Source organism: Aulonocara sp. 'chitande type north' Nkhata Bay, linkage group LG7, assembly GCF_057382095.1.
Source record: "Aulonocara sp. 'chitande type north' Nkhata Bay isolate Kocher_YH1m ecotype deep benthic linkage group LG7, A_spYH_male_GT1.1, whole genome shotgun sequence".
Classification (NCBI taxonomy): Eukaryota; Metazoa; Chordata; class Actinopteri; order Cichliformes; family Cichlidae; genus Aulonocara; species Aulonocara sp. 'chitande type north' Nkhata Bay.
The window spans coordinates 54,406,883-54,430,830 of NC_141350.1; the positions used below are offsets into that span (position 1 = coordinate 54,406,883).

At 39.0% G+C, this 23,948-nt stretch overlaps 1 protein-coding gene across 7 annotated transcripts in view; it reads left to right on the top strand.

Moving 5' to 3' along the window:
• Nucleotides 1–23,948, top strand: part of mast4 (microtubule associated serine/threonine kinase family member 4) — a 99,690-nt gene that overhangs the window by 40,841 nt on the left and 34,901 nt on the right. For 3 of the 7 annotated variants that reach the window (XM_086301382.1, XM_086301383.1, XM_086301386.1), the window contains one exon: nt 8,979–9,010. In XM_086301382.1, coding sequence (XP_086157508.1) covers nt 8,979–9,010 — 32 coding nt within the window. Of the gene's footprint in view, nt 1–8,978; nt 9,011–14,857; nt 15,140–17,579; nt 17,661–21,886; nt 22,330–23,948 lie in introns of those variants that run through there. The other 4 variants (XM_086301379.1, XM_086301380.1, XM_086301385.1 and 1 more) reach the window with 3 other exon arrangements.

Here is a 23,948-nt window from a genome sequence, read left to right on the forward strand (position 1 = left end):
CACCATGGTCACCACCCATCTTGAGGAGTTTGCCCCCTCACATATACTAATGTGCCACAAACAGGACTTTAATATCACCAACCATTCCCATTTTATTACGGTGTATCCATATAAACGGCCCACCCTGTATTTCTGTCACAGTTTTTCACTGAAACAGCCGCGACAGCTTTAAATGATCGTTTTCTGTTCCTAAATTGGTCAACTTGTTATTTTACATATTTAAATATGGTAAATAAAACTTACTTCTACAAATTCTAAACTTTCGATTGATATGCAAGTCACTTTTACTAAACACATATTTGTAGGTGTTTCTTTTAGCTTTTTTTTTTTTTTTTTTTTTTAAATGAGAAGTGCCTGAACATGTTAATTGTACAGTACAGTAAAACAGCTTTAAGTTGTCCCTCCACCAACCCTGATTTGGATATTTGGACCGATTTCACAGACACAGGAACGTTACACAAAAAATAGTACATTACACATTACTTGTTATGTTTCTTAAAAGTAATGCAGTACGTTGTTCAATTATTTGTTGGACAGAGTAATTACTGTGTAGATTCTGTTCTGTGTAGATTATCTCACGTTCTGCAATATGCTTGCTTTCAACTTCTTAAATGCGCTGAGTGTAATAGGTTGATTAGATACTATGTTAAAGAGGAGTTGAGCAGGTGTCCCTAATGAATTGGTGTTAAGGTTTCACTGTTATCAGATTGAAAAGAACTCCTTGCTCAAAACAATGGTGGTCATCAAATTAAAAGAACATTAAGCTGGGTATCTGTCTTGTAATGAGGCGTTTCATTCTTACAGCATTGGATGAGGCAGTGGGTTAAGCATTTATGACACCTAACATCCTGCTACAAGCAAAACTACGAGGATGCCAACAGATTTAATCAGCAAAGCTTTCTAACAGTAGATGCACTTCACTATGAATCTCCTCCTACTGGCGCAGAAATCGATGTCTTTCAGAGTGAGCTAAGCGTCATGGTAGAAATTATTACTGAGATTGTAGACCTGGTTTTACTGATGTAAAGCCAGCTGCTCAGATTTCATTTCTTTGGTCAAACATCAAGTTTATTATTTAATGTCGTTGTTTAACGTAGCGTCTTTTGTTTGCTCGTCAGGGGCGGTGAATGCACTTTAAGGTCTTGTATGTAGTCCTTCCTACACCACGTTTGGAGCTCTTTGATCTTTCCTGATCTCCAGATTCACTTGAGGTCTCTGACTTTGAAGCAGCGTTTTGCAATGATGAAGGTAAAATTTAGTTTTGAGTAAAACCTTTGATTAGGATTTTTTTGCCACTCTGAAGACCAACTCTTTGTTTCATGTATGTTATGAATAAAACAACTGAACTGTGAACAAATAATCTATCCTCCGTTCATTAATTTTTATTTTTTTTATAGAGAATTTGACCAACAAACGTCAAACAAAATTGTGCTTTGTGTTCGATTAAAAAGAGGACTAGTTATGAACCTCAAATCACATTTCTCCCCCACTTAACATGACTTATAAAGCCTGTGCAGCATGCCCATTAACAGTTCCACTGAACGCATGGTGATCAAAGTATTTTTTTTTTCTGTTTCTGTGAACTTTTCTCAGTTTTGTGCAGTGCTTAAGAGTGTGCACACATGTACAGGGGGTTGTATCTAATAATTACTTTTAACATAGCTCTCATTTTATCAGTCTGAAAAATGTTGAAAAGAGGGGAAAAAAACAGGAGCAGGAGCTTGCTTTTGTTCAACCAACTGTATGAAACTTATGTCTTTTAGTATTTTGAAGACAATCTGAAGTTTAAAATTATCACATAGGAGTCACTCCTATGGTACCACTGGTAAATAGTTATCTTAAAAAAAAAAAAAAAAACCACACTAAAAGCTTGCTTTTTCTAACTGATTATATTACTGAATGGGCTGCTGAACTTTGTCTTCTGTATGCCTTCCTGTTGTTGTTTGACTCATGTGTTAGGCTTGGCAAACAATGCCCGTTCATCCATCCATTTTCTCAGCCGGCTGGCTATCTGTGGTTGCAGCCAGCAAGATGATGGTGGGATTTATTACGTAGTACATGGTAAACTTTAAGTCAGCATAGTGAATGTCTTCCTCACTAGCAACATGACTCGTAGCCCACAGCTGCAATTTGCTGAGAGTTTCTGCAGCTGAAACAGTATTGGTATTTTTTCTAAAGTAGTCTAGATCTGAGCAGCAATCCTGAGTGATCATTCTGGCATGCTATAGCAGCCTCCAGATGTGATAAGTATTCAGGAGACTAGGCTTCATTTCCCCCGATTCCACTCAGGGTTTGATTTGATGACATTATGACTTGATACAAGAATGGGAATTTCCTTGCTAGTCAGCAGAAAACTACAGTTAAAATAAGTACACTTTTGATCTTGAGGTGTAGGGAAAATCCAAAATAAATCAAGGGGAATTATTAATGAAGCATTACACATAGGCCTTTTTACAAGAGTATCACCACCACTTTGATGTGGTGTCTTAGATATGAAATGTTGTTGCTAGAAGGCATTCATTGACATTCACTCTGTGGAACAAAACCAACTTTTAGGTTCATCGTGTCACAAATGTTATCTTTCAGTACCAAATATGTTACTGTATAAACAGCTGAGTACATGTACAGGATCCACTTTCATTGCTCATTTGTTAGATTGCCACTTCATCATGGCGTTACACTCTGATCTTATTTGCTATGAAAGGAAATTTAAAAATAATTTTTAAATGTAAATTTTACAATTTTAAAAAATAAATTAAAATGCATGTAATGAAAGTAATCATTCAATAATTTAGTTGAAAATTAACTTTAGAAATTACTCATAAATTACTTATAAAAAGTAAGACTGCTAAATGGTAAAATGAAGGGTTTTTGCGGTTGTTTGTTCAAATGTCTCCTGCCAGTCAATCATTGTTTTTATTCTACCTGATCTGGCTGGGGTTTGTGTGACTTCCATGTTATGACTTTAACAATGACAGGCTCCTGTGTGACTCTGACCACACCCAGAGAAATATCTGTAAGGGAAATCTAAGAGGTGAGGTCTACTGGTGCAATGATGAAGTGGGGCAAAAAAGTGAAGAATTTCCACGATGACAGCTAACACAATTGAAACTGGGGGAACAGAAAATCTATTTGCCTATTTTTTAGACTGGTTGGTTTTGTCCTTAAAATGAGTTTGAAGTTGTGCAGGTTTACACAAAGACCGATTTATCTTAGGCCTAAAAGTTAGCCAGGCTACAGGCTAACTAAAAGCCAGTTTCCATGGTAACAATCTATAAAAACCCGCTCTCCAGTGGCACCAAATAACAAAAAGGACAAAAGCATTTCTCATACATTCTGGTTTGTTATTTAAGTCTATTCAAGGAAACTTGAGTATGAGTAGAGGTACTGAGCTTTGCCATGTTATGAATTAACAATACTAGTGGAATTTATGACAAATAACTAATATTGTCTTTGGTTTTGTCCATCTGTCACTTTGAGATCTACATATGTTCCTGCTTGGTTTGCAAAATTGTGTCCCCACTCCTGGGAGATCCCTCAGACTTCTGTGTCTGGACAGGAGCAGGGTCAAAGATATTTTTCAAAAGCAACTGTCTCCTCATCTCTCAGTAAGAAATTCTTAGCTGCAACTTTATTCCAGCTTTGTGTGACCACTTATCAAGCTTACCAATGTTGGGGTAAGTGAATCCAGATATAACTGAAAGAAATCTTCAATATTTTGAACTCACTTCATAATACAAGGCTTGAGTTCTCCATTTAGCCGTTGTCGAGTTTATATTCAGAAATTCCTGGATTGATTGCTTATATGTTCCATGAAGATGTGTTTTCTGCATTTGCTTGAATCTGGCATTAAGTAGAGCTCTGTTCACTTCATTATTCAGCTATTTCTTCAGTGTTAGGTCAGTATATCAGTTAGCACCAGTGGTCCATTGCCATTATAAGCCATGCATGTCTATACATCATCCTCCTTCCAGTGTGTTTTACACATATTCAGTGCTTTCAGATCTCAAGCTATTGCAGGCCTTTGCAATACTTTATTAAAGAGCTATTTCATTAAATACGACTCTTAACTGATACAGTCTCTCTAACGCACTGAGACAATCATATTGCTGAAAAATGTGAAATAAAAACATTCTAAAAAGTCGGATGTGATTTCATTAAATGTTAAGAGTTGTAACTTTCTATATTTCTGCAAGCTCAGAGTTTCATAAGCTTTTTAAAGATCCTGTTTTGTGGAATAAGAGTGTCAATGTCAATTCTCAGTTCGTGTTAGATCAGCGCTGCTTTTTTTATACAAGAAAATGTGATTTTGACAAAAGCCGAACATTGGTTTGAGGTAGAACTCGTCTCACTATGGTTTCATTAAAACCGCATTCAGTGCTATCTGAAAGCGTTTGTTGATAGTAATGGAGCCCTTTCTCTGCACAGCTTTGCTTACTCAGAAAGGTGTCAAAAGCATGAAGAAATGAGACATTTATTTTTACCTATGTAAATATGTTCCTGAGGCATGAATGAATACATTCATGTTACAGACTTCACACATTGAGTTGGTGTTCTATGATTGGTGGCTTTTCCATCACTGTAAGTCATTCACTGCCTGGTAATTAGTGTTGTGTTCGCGTCGGTCATGTCTCTCAAGGAAACACTGTGCCCTTGGTCTTCAGTAGGCACCGGGGGAAACCAGACATTAAGCCCTAATTGATAGCAAAGGGAGAGTGGGGCTTAGCATCTTTTCTGCTGACTGTAGCAGCCGATACATATCAACTCAATGTCCTACGCTGTGTGAGACAAAGGACCTGCTCTTATCAGGCTGTTGTTATTAGACAATAAAACATTTTATTATCCTATCTTTGGGATTTGTAGCCCCAAAACAAAATGCAGCCAAACCTGGTTATTTATCTAATTTTAAACATTGAAACTACACTGAAAGATTTGAGGCAATCAGAGCTGAAACTGCACACAGAATTATTCTGAGGGCAATAAAACACCTGAGTTCTTTGCAGGAGTGTGTGAACAAACTGTCCTATTAATTCTATGGGGGATATAATCAGAATCAGAATCAGAATCAGAATACTTTATTGATCCCTGGGGGAAATTATTTTTGTTACAGTGCTCCATTTTAAACCAACATTAAGACAAGACAGACAATACGCTAACTAAGAATAGTACAATATATACATATATATACATACATACATACATAAGTCACTTATAGATAAATATTTGGAAAAGAAACATGTGTAGTTGTAGCAGCAAACAGTGTGTTAAGTGGATGCGTTGTACAGGGAGATGGCCACAGGCAGGAATGATTTCCTGTGTCGTTCAGTGGTGCTTTTCGGTAATCTCAGTCTCTCACTGAACGAGCTCCTGTGACTGACCAACATGTCATGGAGTGGGTGGGAGGTGTTATCCAACATTGTCTTTATCTTGGACAGCATCCGCCTCTCCGACACCACCTTGAGGGAGTCCAGCTCCATCCCCACAACATTGCTGGCCTTACGGATCAGTTTATTAAGTCTGTTGGCATCTGCGACCCTCAGCCTGCTCCCCCAGCATGCAACAGCATAGAGGATCGCACTGGCCACCACAGACTCATAGAAAATCCTCAGCATTTTCTGGCAGATGTTGAAGGACCTCAGTCGCCTCAAAAAATAGAGACGACTCTGGCCCTTCCTGTAAAGTGCTGTGGTGTTTTTAGCCCAGTCCAGTTTATTGTCAATGTGTACTCCAAGGTATTTATAGTCCTCCACAATGTCAACACTGACCCCCTGGATTGAAACAGGGGTCAAGTGTTTCCTGGTCTTCCTGAAGTCCACGATCAGTTCCTTGGTCTTTGCCACGTTGAGCTGCAGATGATTCTGCTCACACCACGTGACAAAGGAGTCGACCACAGCCCGGTACTCTGTCTCATCATCCCTGCTGATGCATCCAACCACCGCAGAGTCATCAGAAAACTTCTGAAGATGGCAGGTCTCTGTGCAGTGGCTGAAGTCTGTGGTGTAGAGGGTGAAGAGGAAGGGGGAGAGGACAGTCCCCTGTGGTGCCCCTGTGTTGCTAATCACCTTGTCAGACACACACTGTGGGAGACGTACATATTGTGGTCTTCCTGTCAGGTAATCAACAATCCAGGACACCAGAGAAGCATCCACCTGCATCGCTGCTAACTTATCACCCAGGAGGGTCGGCCTGATGGTGTTGAAAGCACTGGAAAAGTCAAAAAACATGACCCTCACAGTGCTCGCCGGCTGGTCCAGATGGGTGTAGACACGATTGAGCAGGTAGATGATGGCGTCCTCTGTTCCGAGACGAGGCTGATAAGCGAACTGAAGGGGATCCAGATGTGGTCTTACTATGGGTCGCAGCTGGTCCAGGATGAGCCTTTCCAGGGTCTTCATGATGTGGGAGGTCAGTGCCACGGGCCTGTAATCCTGGGGGCCACTGGGACGAGGCGTCTTTGGTACAGGGACGAGGCATGATGTCTTCCACATCACCGGGACCCTCTGCAGACTCAGACTCAGCATAAACAGTTTATGAAAGACTCCACACAGCTGGGGGGCACAGGCCTTGAGGACAAGGGGACTCACTCCGTCTGGTCCAGCAGACTTGCCTGAGTGAAGTCTCCTCATTTGCATCTCAACCTGGTATTGAGTGAAGGTGATGGGTGGGGGAGGGGTGTCAGGAATCTCACAGGAGGCAACATGTGAAGAGAGAGGCTGGCACAGTAATGATCTGTACACTGGGATTGTCTGTCATTGTCTCATGTTGGTCCTTGACTTGCATGGCTGTTCATGTGGTACTCGTACAACAGATGTTATAGCAGCAGCAGTGGCTTCATTTGTAGCCTGCTGTATTTGGAGCATTTTCCTGAAACATGCAATTTAATTTCTCTAAAGGAGCTGAATATTTGTAGCAGCTGATTGTATTACAGGTTAATGCACTGAAGGTGGTGTTTAGGTGTGACTTGTCAACAAAGCAAGAGGGCAGCAAGCCTGATATTCTTTTTTTGAAGCTTCAATTGCAGTTTTTTTCTCTACCGATGGTGTCAGCAGTTGCCGTTGATTCAGGGGATTTGCAGCTCCACATAAAAAATGCAAACATTTTGTTGCTGTAAAAATGTAGTTTAGTAAGGTTTCATTTTCCTTGACTGCTCTAGAACTAAAATATTGTAACATTATAGGTCTTACTTTCTGATTTAAGAAAAAAAAAAAGCACCCAATTTTAGGGACCATTCACTCCAGTGAAGCTGCCTTAGTACTCCAAATATGGAACATAGAAATTTCCAAGTGCAACACTACATCTTATTAAAAATGCTTCCTTCAAAGCTCAAGACTGACAGCTTGGCTTTGTCCATCAGTTATGCTCCAGAAGAAATGCACATCATCTTGTCAGAAAAATAAGGAAAGTGGCAGCACTCTCTGGAATTGTTAAAATCCTTGGGACTAATTGTACTCTTAGATACGGACAAATATGTATATATAACTTCAGTTGTGGACAAGTTCAACACATTATTCCCAGAGGCACAGTCATAATACTTCTAAAAAATTGAAATGGACCTCAGTCAATCCAAGACAAATAACCAAACAAAGTTTGACAGTGGTGTTCACTTCGCCAGTTATGTTTCTGTGGGGAAAAATAAAAAAATCACCTCACTGAAGCACCATAACACACATGCTCAGGAAAATTGTGCCTTGAAATTTGTCACCTTGCGACTCCCAGCAGCATTCAGCAACTACTCACAAACTGGTTGGGCAATACACAATTTTTGCCAGCACCCAAAGGTTGCCAACAGTACAGAGTTACTTTGCTCTGAATGCGATGTAGATTTGTATCCAGTCCTTCAGCTAAACCATTGTATTTACCTTTAGGAAGAAAACCAACAGGGCTTTCAATCTTGAAATCTGGGAAATCTTCAATATATCTAAAGTTTGTGCCATCTCTTTGGAGATGTCACAATACAATTTGATTTCTGTGTTTGGGAGAGTGGACACAGCTACAGATTAAAATAAATAAATAAATATACAAATAGACAAACAAAAAAACCCCCACCACCATAAGTAAGTTGTTTGCCTGCAAGAAATTTGCATCTCTGCAAATGTTTGCATGCAGTTTTTTTTTTTTTTTTTTTTCATGCAACAATCTTGTGAGAAAACATAATCGCTCCAGAAATCAATGAGGGGATTGTTGTTTGCTGGGCCGTTTCAGTACACACAGTGACCTCTGTGTATTTTTGCCCTATACAACTGATTTTCAGTCACTTTTTTTTCTCCTTTTGTTTTTTATACATATAAAGTATTAAAACCAACACGTGTAGAAGAAGTTAGGCAGCCATCAAGTTGCATTTACAGCATAAGGAGGTTGTGAAATGTATTTTTATGCTTGTGTTTGATGTGTTTGACTGAGTTATCGTGTTTCCTTAATCCACACTAAATGTAAACAATCTTCAAGTAAGGCAAATTCAATTTAAATCATTTGAGTCATTAATTTTATTGCAGCTGTTACCTGATTAAAGTGAACAGTTTGAAATCCAGATGCAGATTATTCCAGTTCTCTGGGAATGGATATAACAGCTTCACACCTGCTCCGTGTTCTCCGTCCATATGTTGGCTCTTTTTGAAGGTGTTAACCTGCTGGAGCAGCTGAAAAGCAGAACAGATTAAAGTTTATGATAGAACTTCAGTTGCTACCTTAATCATCACCTCCTTTCATTTATTTTTAAACATAAATATTATGCTGAATATGGTCCTTGTAAATTAATGCTGTTTTTCAAGTTTTGCTTTGCATTTGTCATTTTCAGGATATAAATATGCACATATATGACATTATATCTTCTACAAGTAATTGGTAGTTCTGCATAAATGAGCCAAAGTAACCTTTTAATAATGCTGACTTTCTTCTTTGGTCTTTGTTGGTAAAAGATGAGTTAAAGTACATTGTAGTGCTAATTTTGATGCTTATAACTCTCTTGTTTTCATTTGCAGAAGGAGCTGAGTCTTCCCAGAAGAGGCAGTTTGTAAGTACCATCTTAAATGTTAAAGAGATATAAAGTAACTACCTCTTTTATTGATGCCCACTGTATTCATTGAAATAGTAAGGTGTGCTTGTCCATTCTTATGAGCAACATGAAACTCTTAGAAGCTGTCCATTCATTAGATTTGTTCAAATGAAAGGAAATATTTACATGAAAGTTTAAATAAAGTTGTAAAGATGCCACGATATACGTGTACACTGAACATAAAGCTGAACAGTATTCATGGTATTTGGAAGGTTTTCAGACTGTCTTACATTTTAGACATGTTGTCTTTCATCTAAAAATGTACTTTAATATTATTATGGACTTTCCCCAACTCTCTACCCATACTACAATAATACTACAGTACATGAAAAGTGGTGTTTTGAGTGCTTTGTAACTCGAGGATAAAACTCTGAAATACCTGGGAATGTCTGATTCTCAACATGTAGAAAACTGTTGGACAAAGGTGTGAGTTCAGTAGTTTTACTATGCAGATTTTCTTTCTTTCCCAGCTGTTCTGTGCTAGTTGATAAAGTATTAGCCTCATTTGGGCTCATTGTATTTTGTGTTGTTTGCCTAAAATAGCTGTTCTGTAACCTATTTAGCTAATACCTATATGAGTTCTTACCTTAAAGAGGTTTTACATATTGAAGGTGCTTGGTCATATACTCTCTAGAGTCTCTCTCTCTTAAGATGATGTAAGTAAGTGGAAAAACAAGTCAATTTTCCTTAAAAAAATCCTTTTATAGCTGGAGAAGAATGGATCTTGTTAACCCATGGCATATAAATTAACCATATTATACATGTAATCATCTTGACATGTCAGCGTATATATGACAGCTCTTGATTTGTTTTGTTGGAATGGAGTACTTGCCTCCCCCCCCCCCCCCCCCCCCCCCACACACACACACACACACACACACATTTGCACTTATTCAGACTATCCTCCTCAGGCTGGCTGTTCACATTTGTGTTCACAAGCTTATCGAAGGTGCTCCATGGGCAGATGAGATGCAGCTTCAAGCCATGTGAAGCCATAAAAGACTTCCTCGACATCGATCCACTTTAGTTTGATTTATTTCCTGGTGGTGAGAGAGTTGTCATGACACCTTGCTGCTCTCGCTGCCACCTCACCAGAGAGGGCAGGTACTATAATGGAGGTGACCCATTACTAACATGCTGCTGTGAGATCACCAACTGCACTGGTGTATATTTAGCGAGCTAGAGCATCTATTGACCTTGGTAACCATAGTAATGCTGTTTGGATATGACAAACTTCATATGGTGGCTTCAGATGTATCAAAGCTTACTTTTATTTACTAAGCCAAAACATGGTTGTACTAATTTGTTATCTTTTAAAACAAGAAGAGAATATCAATTCTCATTAGTATTAGAGCTATATCCTCACTGTTGGTGCTTATTATGTGTGGTTGGGTCACATGTTGATATGACATGTACGAGCCGATTAAAGAATATGCTGGGGGGGAAAGCCAGATGCTCTGGCTACATCTTCTAATCAGTGTAAGGAAAAGTGCACTGAATTCAAAGTGCTTCCTTAGTGCTGGCTCAGTGTTGATTAAATCTCTGTAGTCTCTGAGGTTTTCTTGTGACAGAGAGCCATCTACTGAACATTTGATGTCATTAACATGCTGGCTGATGCCTTTTAATTAGCATTATCCACATTTTCTTTTCATTACTGAGGGCATTTGTGTTTATTTTTTTCCATGGCAGCAGAAGTGATGGATTACACCTCTTCAGACAGCCATATCTACACTTGTTTCCAGTATGAGTCATTCTAGTAGAGATATCAGTTTAACCTATTTATAGACTGACCTTAATAGTTGGAAGTCTTTTGCTGGGTTCTGAGACTAATTGAAAATCAATTATTTGTATGCAGATCAACATGGATCACAGGATTTCTTGACCATGGTTTTAGATCCTGTTTCTCATCCCCTGCCTAAATTATAGCCTTTTGCAGTTTTAGTGTACTAAACATGTCATTCTGTCTAGCATCATCAGCTGCTTTGCCATGCAACAGGATATTAAGTGGCTCTGTTGACTGTAGATTCTATTACATTTAGTTTAACAGATGCTCAACCATGCTTCATTAAGTCAGTCGCTAGTGTTTACGGAGACGTTTGAGTCCTAGCTCACAGCTATTGCTAAATTTTAATTAGGTAGTCGACAAAATGTTATAGACCATTAAAAAAGATCAGTAGTTATTTCTTAAAACCATAAATGAGTTCCTTTGACATTGCTTGTTTGTATAGGCCAACAGTCCAAAACAGAAATATATTTACTTCCAGAAAGAAAAGGAAGGCAGCGTATCTAGAAAATTGGGTGTAGTTAAATCCCTTAACTTGAAAAAAAAAAAAAAAAACGTGAAAATTTTCAAAGTTTTTATGATTCTTAGATTCATTTTTATTTGCACAGTAAGCAGGTTTTTTTTAAATGATGTAACCAAACGCTAGCGGCATCTAGTGGTATCTGTCTACACACTGAACAGTTCAACATACAAGATACGGAAAACAGCTAGTTATTTTGTATTCAAGTACTCTTAGAGTTTATTCATTATTAATCCTTTATTTATCCAGGTAAAAAATCTCATTGAGCTTAAAAATCTCATTTCCAAGAGAGACCTGGCATCATAGCAACAAAAGTCACATACCACATAGGTATATAACATTTAAAACAAATACAATATCCCATACAAACATGTGTAAAATATACAATAACAGCACAGAGTAAGCTGAAATATTTCACAGTGGCTGCTGTAACAGTAGTAATCAATTATGTTAGTCACCAGAACGAGTACTTGCAAAATTCTGAAAATGTAAAAGTATTTCTTTTTTACTGCTATAGGTAGTGTATGTCAAGGCTGCAGTTCTATTGAAAATGAATGGCATACCGTATAATGATTAGTGTGTGTTCTAGTCTTCTAGTCTATGCGTACAGAAGAAAGATGCATACAAGCACATTAAAAACTATTTGTGACAAATAGTTTAGCTGCTGTGATAACTTGGATACGTTGGGTGTGGAATTACTTTGTGTTTCAGTAGAGAAAACTGATTTGCAAAAGTCAATATTCAAACAGTGCCACTGTGCTTTTCAGATCAACGATGGAAATGCCTCCAATTTAGCAAAGTACCTAAAAGATCTGTTTAAGAAATTCAAGGTTACTGAGTTCTAGTTGAACATCCAAGCATTATTCTTCGTATGTTATCCTGACATACATGGTACATTTTGTTTGAGGCAGCTGGGAAGGCCATATGCTAGGTGGGTAAGTTAATGTAACTAATATTAAGCTAATGTTACTAATAGGGTTAAGTTATGTTAGCTTACATTAGCCTTATATTAACCTACTATCATTCAGTCTGTATCGTATCAACAAAATATATGTTATTTTGGTAGCAAATTTAATCAAGAGTAATGTTATTCTTTTACTTATACACGCTATTAACTTTCTTTAACACACAATGACCATAAAGGTCAGTTTTACAGTGTGGAAACACAACAATACTGTTTACTACTGGTTACACTGCAGATTTGATGAGAACACCCAGATGCTGTGCTTCAGTTCTTACTCAGCATTGTTGCAGTAAAGGCAGAACATAATTGGATAATAAGTACCCAAGGGAAGCTGAACAAGCAAATAGGAAATCATTTGAAAAACCAGGTTTTAGCCCAAAGGTTATTGGGAAAAAAGATGTTAATCTCGAAAAAAACGTAAGAAGAAAAATATCTCCACATGTCAGCTTTTAAAGGTAAATCAAAGGTTGGTTTAATCAGTGTAGTCCCAAACCATTTAATATAATTTGTCCTCCAAAATGTACAGAAGCTGTTCACTGAATTTCTCAAGGAAATTCTTTGTTATTGGTTATATCATTACCTAACCTTTGTTTCTTCTCTAACAAGTCTTTTTTTTTTAATGTGACATCATTTAGATGACAGTCCCAGGAATCAAGTTCCAGCACTGAGCAACTTTAAGCAAGCTGTTGAATTCAGGTCTTTTTAAATAAGGTTTACATATTTGTATTCATATACTGAGAGAAAGGTAAGAGGAAAGTATGCATGGATGGTTAGATGTTCTAAGGCGTTCCCAGGCCAGCTGAGAGATATAATCTCTCCAGCGTGTGCTGGGTCTGCCCCATTGATGCCTCTTGGGCGAGGTGTTCCTCTCCCAAGAGGCATCCTTGTCAGCTGCTCAAACCATTTCAACTGGCTCCTTTCGATGTGGAGGAGCAGCAGCTCTGAGCCCTTCCCAGATGGTTGAACTCCTCACCCCTGTCCGTGATCTCGTTCTTTCGGTCACTGCCCACAGCAGTAGATTGACTGGTAAATTGAGAGCTTCGATTTTACACTTTACCACGACGGACCGGTACAGCATCCGCATCACTGCAGCCGCAGCACCGATCCGTCTGTCGATCTCCCTTCTCCCGTCACTCATGAACAAGACCCCGAGATACTTGAACTCCTCTACTTGGGGCAGGAAATCGTCCCTGAGCTGGAGTGGGCACTTCACCCTTTTCTAGCAGAGGACCAGGACTGTAACCTCTAGTTTGAATTAAGGTAGTATAAATCTATTGGATTTAGCATGTAGAACATATTGCCAACCACATCTGAAAGTGTTTTGTAGCTGTTGTAAGAAATTACAGTTTAAAAGCCGGCCAAGAAAGCCAATGTGATAATTCATGTAACAGTACACTGTCCCTTACAATAGCAGTGAATTAAAATGTTACCCTTGCGCACAAAGTATTGTGAAAAAAGTGAATTTTAATTTTAATTTAAACCTGGCTAATGTCTTGTGTCTGCACATCCGGAAAAAAATAAAATAAATAAAAAATAAATATTTGACATTTTAAATAGCCGTACATTTGACCTTTTATACTCTAGATACAGCTTTACACCTCCTTATGTGGCACTTCCTGCTTTCTACGTCTGCAGTTAATGCAGTGTTTGGTGTCATCTGCAGTACCTCTTTGCTCCTCAGACATGTTCGTAGTAATAAAGAATTCATTAGTGTACTGTCTGAATGAGTGAGGTCTCCTTTGCCCACTATTTCTCCAGCCAAATCCAGGTTGCACAAAGCATCATCCTACAGCAGCTATCTTTTGCAGTTCCTGTAGCTGACTCATTGCAAACACGTTTTCTGGAAATGTGTTTCTTTTACAGAGTGATGTCAAATTATTCCTAATAACCTCAATCTTTTGTAACTCAGCAACTCATTCACAGATAATTTCCTGTGCGTCATTGACTCATTTCAACTTCTTGGGATCTTGATGGTCTGGCAGTACGAATAATTTTGCTGATGATGAATAATAATTTTCAGGGTGCTTTAAATTGCTCCAGGACACTCTGGGTGCGTCATCCTACTGTACTTCTTTGAGTTTCAGTTTATGGCTCCCTAGCTTAAACACAAGCACTTCATCATTTCTCAGTTTCGCTGCATGTCTCCCTTTAAAAACAAAGCAAAACCAAAAAACATCTTTGCAGTTATTTCTGCGAGTTTGATTTACAGTCCTGCTTCCTGTACATTGACGGAGGCAGACTGGCAGTTAGCGATGCATTTTGTTTCTCTTCTGAAGATGACATCATCCCTGTGCTTGTGTTGACATCGCACGGAGCAGCCTCACATTAGCGTCTGTCAAGGTGACTGCACGTCCAAGACTTGCGTTAAATTTCTGCTCCGTAGCAAGTCACCAGCTTGTGAAGGGGTTGTGGTGGTGGTGGGGGGGCACAAATGTGCATGTGTTTGAAGGAGCAGGAGGCGTGTATTAGGGGAGGGGAGAAGGGGTATTGTCCTGCCTCCATGCCCTCCGCAGGCAACTGAGGATCTCATTTGACAGCTTCAAGGTGGAACGTGGAAAGACCAAAACAAGAGCCGTAGCCCCCCCACCCCCTTTTTTCCCTTTTTTTTTTTTTTTAAACCCCCTCCCTTTTTTATACGGGGGAGAGAAAACCAATCCGTCTCATCGTCCTGTGGTGGCTGGGTTTGGCTCTTTGTCAGTGCAGGGGGGGGTAGTAGACAGGCAGTGTGAATGCATATCATGACCACAATAGAGCAAACGAGCACAGTTCAGCCATGAAAGCCCAGCGGGAGAGGCTGAGAATTCCAGGGCTGACGCTAGAGTGAGTATTTTCCTCCGTTATCCTACCCAGGAGACGGCTCCTCTGAAGTATGTAGCTTGATCCATCTCTGTGTCTTATTTGTTGCTGTCTTTTACTGTTGCTTTATGCTGTTTGCTGTGTTAGCATTAGCAGCAGCAGCACCTGCAGCAGGAAGTCTAAAGCCAGATCTTTAACAGCTAGGTAACAGCAGCTTACATGTGCTCGCGTGTCTGTGTTTATGTTCGTGTTCACAGATTTATGTTATCATGCACGGGCATGTGATGGACAGACAGATACTGTAACGTGCCACGAAAAAGGAGTGCCGCAACTGCACAATATGTTTTACTTGCTGGTGTGACACAAGCAAACAGTGCACACGTAGAAAGCATTCACAGAGCAACACCTATCAAGAGTGTTGAGACGATGTTTGTTAGATGAAGCAGTGAAGCGTTGAAGGCTGTGTGGTTTAAATGTCAGTTTCCGCTTTTATCACAGCTCTTGTCATTGGTTTGATTTCATACACTTTTTATTTAGGTCAACAAGGCATTTGTTATGGTTCCCTCCATTTGAGGATTTAAAATCTGCATTTCAGGATACATTTTTACAGTGTTAGTCATCCATCAAACTAGACTTTTCTAAAATGTTTGGAATGGAATTTAGCAGATAATGGTTGTATAATATATTATGTCATATTTTAAAAATCTCCAAGCAAACATCGCCCACTAATTATATTTGCTGTGATACTCTTGTGATGTCGGGGCATACCAAATTGTGGTTCTGAATAAGGTTGGTGATGATATAATGATATAATTTTTCACATTGGCAGCGAATCCCAACAAAAGTGTTAAACTGAATTTCCTCTCCAGTGTTTCCCAAAGATTTAAACTGTAGTGATGGAAGGTAGACAGGAGTGCATGAAAGGAAGTGCTTTTAAAAAATAAATAATACCTGATATAATTTGTCACAAACACTAGAGAGGCAGATACTGAGTATTAAGTAAGTTCCTCGTTCAATGGATGGATTACAACTCCACTGTTTTGGACTGCAGCTGATAAAAATAGTCGCTGTTCTGCTCTTTCGGTGTAGCAGGTCCAATTCTCTGCTTGGTGCAGGTGCTTGTTAGACCCTGCAGCAGGTCTTCAGACCAAAACAAGGTCTGCTGTTGCAAGCTGCAATCCAGTACAGTTTGAGTACATCGAGACTGTGGGATGACAGACTCAGGTCCTTAATTTTGCTTAACTGCAGCTGGGTGGTTAGTGCACGATGATATCCCTGTGCTGGTGGTGTTTCTGTAACATCGTAATAATGGTGGTCTATGATCAATATTACAGCTGACCAATGACATTGTCTCAGTATTCCGTTAGCATAAGCCAAGATTGTTTGCTAGTGCTATTTATAAAACAAACACACACACACACACACACACACACACACACACACACACACACACACACACACACACACACACAAAAACCAATCACTAGCAAGCCAAATTAAGTAATGTAGACTTTTTTCCTTTTTTCCCTACATTGCAAAGCTATTCCAACATGATTGGTCAGTTGCAATTTTGATCCCGATACCAAGATTATTATGATAATGCAGGTACAACAGCAACATGAGGATATCAGATGCAACATGGTTAGCAGTGATGAACTTTCAGAATAAGAGCAAGGGGAATGTCCAGTTGTAAATGGTTATTATTGTTTTGGACAATTCTATTGTTTTGAAAAATATACAAATAAATAATAAATTCAGACTATATTGTGCAAAAGGCACATATCTGGGAGCTAACTAACTTGGATAATTAATACATGTGTTACTGATTCAAAGTATCTACAGTTCACATGTCGTGGTTCTTGGGCAATATGAATGAAGTCTTAATGGTTGTGATGAAATGATTAGTGGTTTTAAGCTTAGCAGGGAAATGTCACTGTAAAAACCACATGGAGAGTTCTGGTTGTACCAGTCATCAGAAGAGTCTGTCGTAAAACATTCTCACCTTTACAGGACCAAATATTCTGCAGAGCAGACAGTTATGTTGAAAAATGACTCGATACACGAGGCCACATAGACTACAGTAGAGAAAGTGAAAGTCATTCTGTATGGGCTGACCAACAGGAGATTCACCGTCTCTAAAATCAGTTAAGACTGGTTAATCTATAACTGCTTTTATGAGCATTTTAGCGAACGCACATGATTGACATGTTTTGTTTTAGTCTGAATAGTCTACAAGGTCAGACATCCCCAATGTTAAACGAAAACTGGCGAACTAGACAAATGCCTCGGAGACCTGCTGTTCAAACACAACTTAAGTTCATTTGACAGGGATCATTTACTCTTCATGATGCTGCTGTTTTCATCTGGGCATGTGTCTGAGTTGTGGGGGTTTTGTCTTTGTGTGCGTGAGTGTGAGAGAGAGTGATAAAAGACAACTATTCACTAGAGTCCATTTAACTTGCAGCCTCACTCCCAGAAGCTTGAGCCCTACTCCCACTAGCCCTTGCAGTCCGTGCAGCCCACTGCACGCTTTTCATTTCTGGAGGTAAGCAAGAGTTCTTCAACCATGGATGTTTTGTTTTGAAGGGCCTGTTGGTGCATGTTACCTTGTCTTCACCTGTCATATGGCTCAAGCGCGACAACAAAATCATCTGCCATTGAAATGACATTGAAAGGGGAGGACGTGATACTTATATAATGTTGATAATGTCACCCCTTCCCCCATCTTGTCCCTCTCTGTTCTGAGGTTTAGGCTTCTCTTTCATGTGCTAAGTAGGATTTGTGGCATTTGCAATACATCAAAGTTAATTATGGTCTCAATCTGTGTGAATCCCAGGCTTGTTTCATTTAGGATTGAAGAGTATTCAAAACAGTAAAAGCTGGTAATGGTTCAACATCAGGGCTTATTGGTTAGATCTCAAATAGTTTATAATTAGATTTTAAATGATGCGTGTCACTCTGTCCTCTCTCCGTTCTCCACATTATACCTAGCCAGATGCTTTAAAACTGCGATTGTTCATGGGCCAACTATGTGTGCTTCACTTTGAAATGACAGAGTCGGGTTGAAGCCATCTTGCTGGTGAGGTAATGTTTGTATAACTACAGGTGAGCTGATCAGGCAGTCTGCACACATGGCATGAAAGCACTAGATGAGATCTTTGTGTCCTTGTGTCCTCTCTACAGTCTGTGAGTCTGTACAGTTTTAGCGAAAGCAGGTTTTTTTGCCTCCTATATTAAGTTTAGACAAACATTCTGCAGCATATTCTTTCACCATTGGCTCACTTTGAGTGAACAGTCTTAGAGTCAGTTCATTAAACATATATGTTTTACTGATATGAAGAGTGCCACGGTCTTCTGTCAGGTTTATTCAGCCTGAATCTAAAGCACACGTGCCAAGAAAAATGGGTGGAATCAAACTTGGAATGAATTTTTCTGCAGCTCATTCAAAACGCTCAATTCTGAGAATTTTCTGTATCAATGAATAGCATGAAAACACCCACCCATTTCTCCTCTGGTCTCCTCTTGTTCCTGCTCAGCTTTCATAGAGAGTCAAGTGGAGCAGGTATTTAAGTGAGTCAGCTCCATACAAGAATGTAGAAAGGTTTTATTTTTATATATATTTATTGACATTTTCAGATTTTATTCATGTGCCAGTGGACATGGTCACAGTTAAGAAGCCAAATCAGAACACTTGTGGTGATCCTATAGGACCATTACATAGCAACACATGTACCATCATAATGTATATCAATATATATATCAACTGTTTTGTTTTTTTTTGTTTGTTTTTGTTTTTTTGTTTTTGTTTTGTTTTTTGGATCTTTAGCCATCAGAATTGTTGTTGTCTGAAGGACAAGGAAGATGCCTAGCGGATTTACTTTACCAAGTGGATCATCATGCCCTTGCCATATTGGTCCATTTGATTGACATTTATTTTAATTATGTATTTTTTTTATTTTCAGTTGTTACAGACGGGACTGAGGGATAGGACAGGGAAAAAGAAAGAAAGAGAGAGAGGGAGAGAAAGAAAAATAGAGGGGAGAAGAGATGGTGGGAAGGGGAAAGAAAGAAAATGTTTTGTTTCATGTTTTTTGCAATTTCATATTTAGATGGACAGTCGTGACCTGCCTTAGTGCTGATTAAAATGTGATTTTAGGTGCTTTTGAGAAATTAAACCTTTCATTTGCTGACATTTAATAAGAGATGTATAAATTTAAAGGCTGCACAGCAGTGTCTGAATGCGATATTATCTGGCAAGAGTTGCAAAATCTGTCTTTGAATATTAGTCCCAGTATTAGTTGAGCCATGTTCAACTTCTTTGCCTGACAACATAGTTGTTTGCCAGATCTCTGAGTCAGCAACACTGCTGCGTCAACACTGGCCTCAAATCCTTGAGGGCACTGGGGCTTTTCACGCAGTGCTAAAGATGGTGAATCCGGCCTTAAAAGATATTGACTCCATGGTCTGAAAACTGCAGAGTATTTGCTCTTTAAGAGATATGAAGATTTAGACTATATGGTCTAATAAAGTAAAATCAGAGATATTGCTGGTTGAACTGTTAACCCACTGGAACCTGCACTTAATAACATTTTCTGAAAATGTTTTTTTTTGGTTTAAAGTTACCCTATGGAGTAATTTACCGCCATTAGTGTTAATATGGTCACCATTAGATTAATAGAATCCAACATACAGGCAATTCACACGAGTCAAAGTGTTCTGACTCCTCTAAATCCTCAGTTTCAGGCTGACTTATTCTTAGTCTTGGCTTTTCATGTTCTCAGAGACTGTGACATGCCAAATACAGTGATCTTACAGTGAGCGCTTCTCTTACCTGCTGTTCAGATGTTGCTTTTACAAGGGGCAGCCAATCAAAAGAATTTTAAAATGACTAATTTTAGCCGTTGGATGAACTGACGAGCTTACCCAAGGACCCGCTTTAACATAAACAAAGATAGTTTCCATATTAGTTTTAAACTGAGTAATTCAGTGCTATTATAGAAAGAGTGAAATAGTAATTATAAATATATGGACCTAGAAATGAATACAATAGGTTCCCTTTAATGGTTTTGATTCCTTCTTTTAAGAGCTACTAGAAAAAGAGGCACAGCAACCCTGATTTTTCTACTTGTGATGTCAGCACAAGCAGTGACCTCCCTATTCATGCTGCTCTATGCAAGTTTGACTTTGAACCATCTGAACTGCCATTTCTAATGTGGAACACAGAAACGGAGCAGGGCCATAATTAGAGTGAAGGCTGTCACGCTGGCCTGTAGGGAGAAGGACTGAGCCACTCTGACAGAATACACACACAAACTCAGGTTTTACACGGATAAAAATAACTTCTGATGACGACACAGTCGCCAAAGATTGTGCATGTGAAGTAGCAGTGGTTAGGTGCCAGTCTTTGTTGGTTTTGCATTCCATCTCTCTTCCTTAGCTTTTGAATCCCTTCCAGACAGCATACTTGGCAAGTTATTAGACTCATTGCTCATTGCTTCCTGATGGTCTTCAGGTCTGACCTGGAACTTCCTCAGTGAGGATTGCAGCCTGTCTTTGAACTGCTTTGTTGTCCTGGTTGAAGAATGATATACTATCTTAATCTCACTGGCTGTAGCAAGATTTTATAGTTAGAAATCTAGGTGTAATAATGCTTTACATAACTGAAATAAATAACTAAACAAATATACAAATAGTTAACCAAATAACTTACGCTCTTATTAAACGTGCAATATTTTTGAGACATTTATTCAAGTGTCAACTCTGATTTATCAGCAAAAACAGACATGTCCTCTTTATTAAAATGCAAGTTACTCTTAATCAATCTTCTAAGGTACATTAGTCTTTGTGTGCATGTGCTCACATGAGGTTCACATCTTTTTTACAACTTGAAGCTCAGATGAGAAAGGACAGATGTTTTTATGTTGGATTGTGAAAGTGCCATCTTCAGTATACTGACTGTAAACTGTGCATGTGATTGTGGGACTCTTATCGTTGCTCTGGAGCTGTAAAGTGTGTTTTCAGGGCTGAACTCTGCTCTTCCCTGTGTAGAATTATCACTGAATAAAACTACTTTGGGAGAAGCTTTTAATGGTTCCTCTTGTTTGAGATATTGTTTTGTTTGGAGACCTGACAGCTACTTCAGAGAATTTGCCTGCATGCTTTGCACGTTACAGGCTGCGGTGATCAGCTGACCTGAACTCTCACACATACGCGCAGCACTCAGAAGTTACATTCATCACTGAACTGACGGAGCGAATTGTTTGCATGTGAATTCCCAAGTTTAGCTCTGAGATTTTATTTATTTTGCTCGCCTGAAACATCAGACTTATAAAGCTTGCCATTGTTTTTTATTCATATTTTTTTGAACATTGTAAAGTTTGATGATTTCCCAGTATGCATTGTGTTTAGCTACTTATCTTTTTACATAGTAAAAAAAAATGAGTCATAGATCAAAGGTGATGTAGTTAAGGTGAAGCACCAATAAATGAATGAGGTAAGACTGTCTATGGAGCGAAGAATTTATGCAATAGCAGAAGAATCCATTGAGAAGCACAGCGTTTCAATTTCAAATAGGTCCTGCTTAATACTGACCCACCAGACTTTTGGAGGGGTGCCAGTTTGTGAACGTAGCGAATGCCCAGCAGCATCTGCTGATGATGCATTACCCCTCTGTCTCACAACCCCCCTTCACAGGATGTGAAGTGGTAGATGCCTGTTACATGATATGAAGCATGTTGAGCGCAGGGAGGACGGTGAGTGTTTGGGATACGGAACGCAATCGCAGTGAGAAGGGAAAACACAAAGTCAGCTGGTATTAGATGTCATATACCTGCAACAGTCGAGGCTGTCAGCACCTGACCTGGATCACACACTGTGTGCCGTTCAGGATCCTCCCTGGATTACTTTTTGTTTGAGGACAGAGGAGGACAACGTGTCCTCCCTGCTAGTGTGTTTATGCCGCAGCTGCCTGCAGATGTGCCTGTGCAGAGGAAGTTTGGACCTAAGGAGAGTACTTGTCAAGACTGCTCCAGAGGTCACCACCTCTTGAACTCTGATAGCCATCGGTTCTGCTCATCAAGTCTTCAGAAGCCTCCTTTACATCTCCCTCTTTGGCATGATTTGGACACAATGTCGGATTCTAGTTTGTGGACAGTTCTGTCCAACTTTAACATGCCACATTTCTTCAGTGGAGCTCGCCTGCGTCGGTCCCAAAGGTAACATCTAAAGATTGAAGAAACTTGCTACTTTTTTTTTGTACTGTGCTGCTTTTTAGTTAGGGTCCTTCAAATAATGTAGTCAGGCTCAGATATGGGTCTTTACGGAGCAAAACGTTTTATTTTCTACCAAATGGATTTACATGCACAGTTTCTGGAGCTTTGAGTGGCAGCAGGGACCGTGTTTACAGTAGTAGGTGTATGAGGCCAACATGAATAAGAAGCTGGGTGTTGCCGTCTTGCCTGTTGTGCGTTATTTGCTTTGTGCAGTTGAATGTGTTGTTGAGGTAGTCTCAGGTTTCCCACATGGATCATTCATATTAATTTACAGTGAGAATGTGACAATTGGGATGGTTGTTTAATTGTTTGCTGTTGATCTTGTTTCAGTATGTGTCCATTGCCAATAAAATGTATTTTATTCTGAAAAATTGTATAAAGTCCAGCTCCAGAAGACATGCTTTGATGTCGGTTATTAGTTGACATGTTAAAGACTGACTGAATTAAAAATGTTTTGCTGGTTTATGGGATTTGGTGTGTGTAGACACTGGTTTATTGCTAAGCCACTTGATCCCTTTTCCCCCCTCATATACAGTATGACATGGCTACAGTACTGGTGAAGCTCATATACTGAAATTTATTTTTAATCCATGTCCTGACCTATTTTGCAGTGCAGAATAGCTTAACATGAGAGACTGGCAGTTTTTCTGGACATCTTGCATTATTCATAAATGTGTTTGTCTTTTTCCCCCCACTGTTCGTGACAAGTTACCCATTTATTCACAAATATTATTAAATAATTAATGTAATGTAGATATTAAGATTTTTATATACCAGTAAATCTTTGACCTGAGATGAGCTGGAATGGATTTCCATTTATATATTTTTTTCATTACTTATAGCATTGGTAATGAGGAAAAAAGGGAAGGAGGATAAAGTAAGCTGTTTTCTGTAATATTTAATTTATGCCAAATTGACATGAGGTACAAAGTAAATTATGTCATAAACCAAATGTGAAAATATATATTTTTAAAAAAGGTGCAGATACAACTGGGATTAGTTTAAAGGAAACAGCTGCCTTCAAAAATGAGCAGCTAGGCTTTTTACCCAAGCAGCAAGTATTTAAATACTATTAATAGAGTGGTGTGTGTCGTATGTCTGACTTTGAATTTGGGTTTGTCAGCACAGAGTTGCAATTTGTGTCATTGCGCTTTGTCAGCTCACCTGACAGCTGTGACAGGGGAGCAAAACTCGCGGAAGTTAAAAAGATTAAACATGGCTTTTTGTTGACATGGGTCAGGATGAGACATTTCAGATTTATCTGGAATCTAAGGAAATCAAAGAGCTTTATCTATTTTTGCCTCTTCCTGTGTCCCGAATAAGTAACCAAGCTGAATTCTAAGAAATTGCTTCTGACAGATTGAAACTACTGTGTGTTTGAGTAATGTAGGTTACTGTAAAAGGAGTCTTAAAAGTAAGGTAAAAATAAAATGAGCTCTGCTGTGAATTCATTTTATGAGCACCCTTGGAAAGTATTTTTAGTGGTTTAAAAGAGAAATTTGTAGTAGTGCTTGTGCGTAATCCAACAATGGTTTGCTGATCCGGACAAGTTTGCATAATAC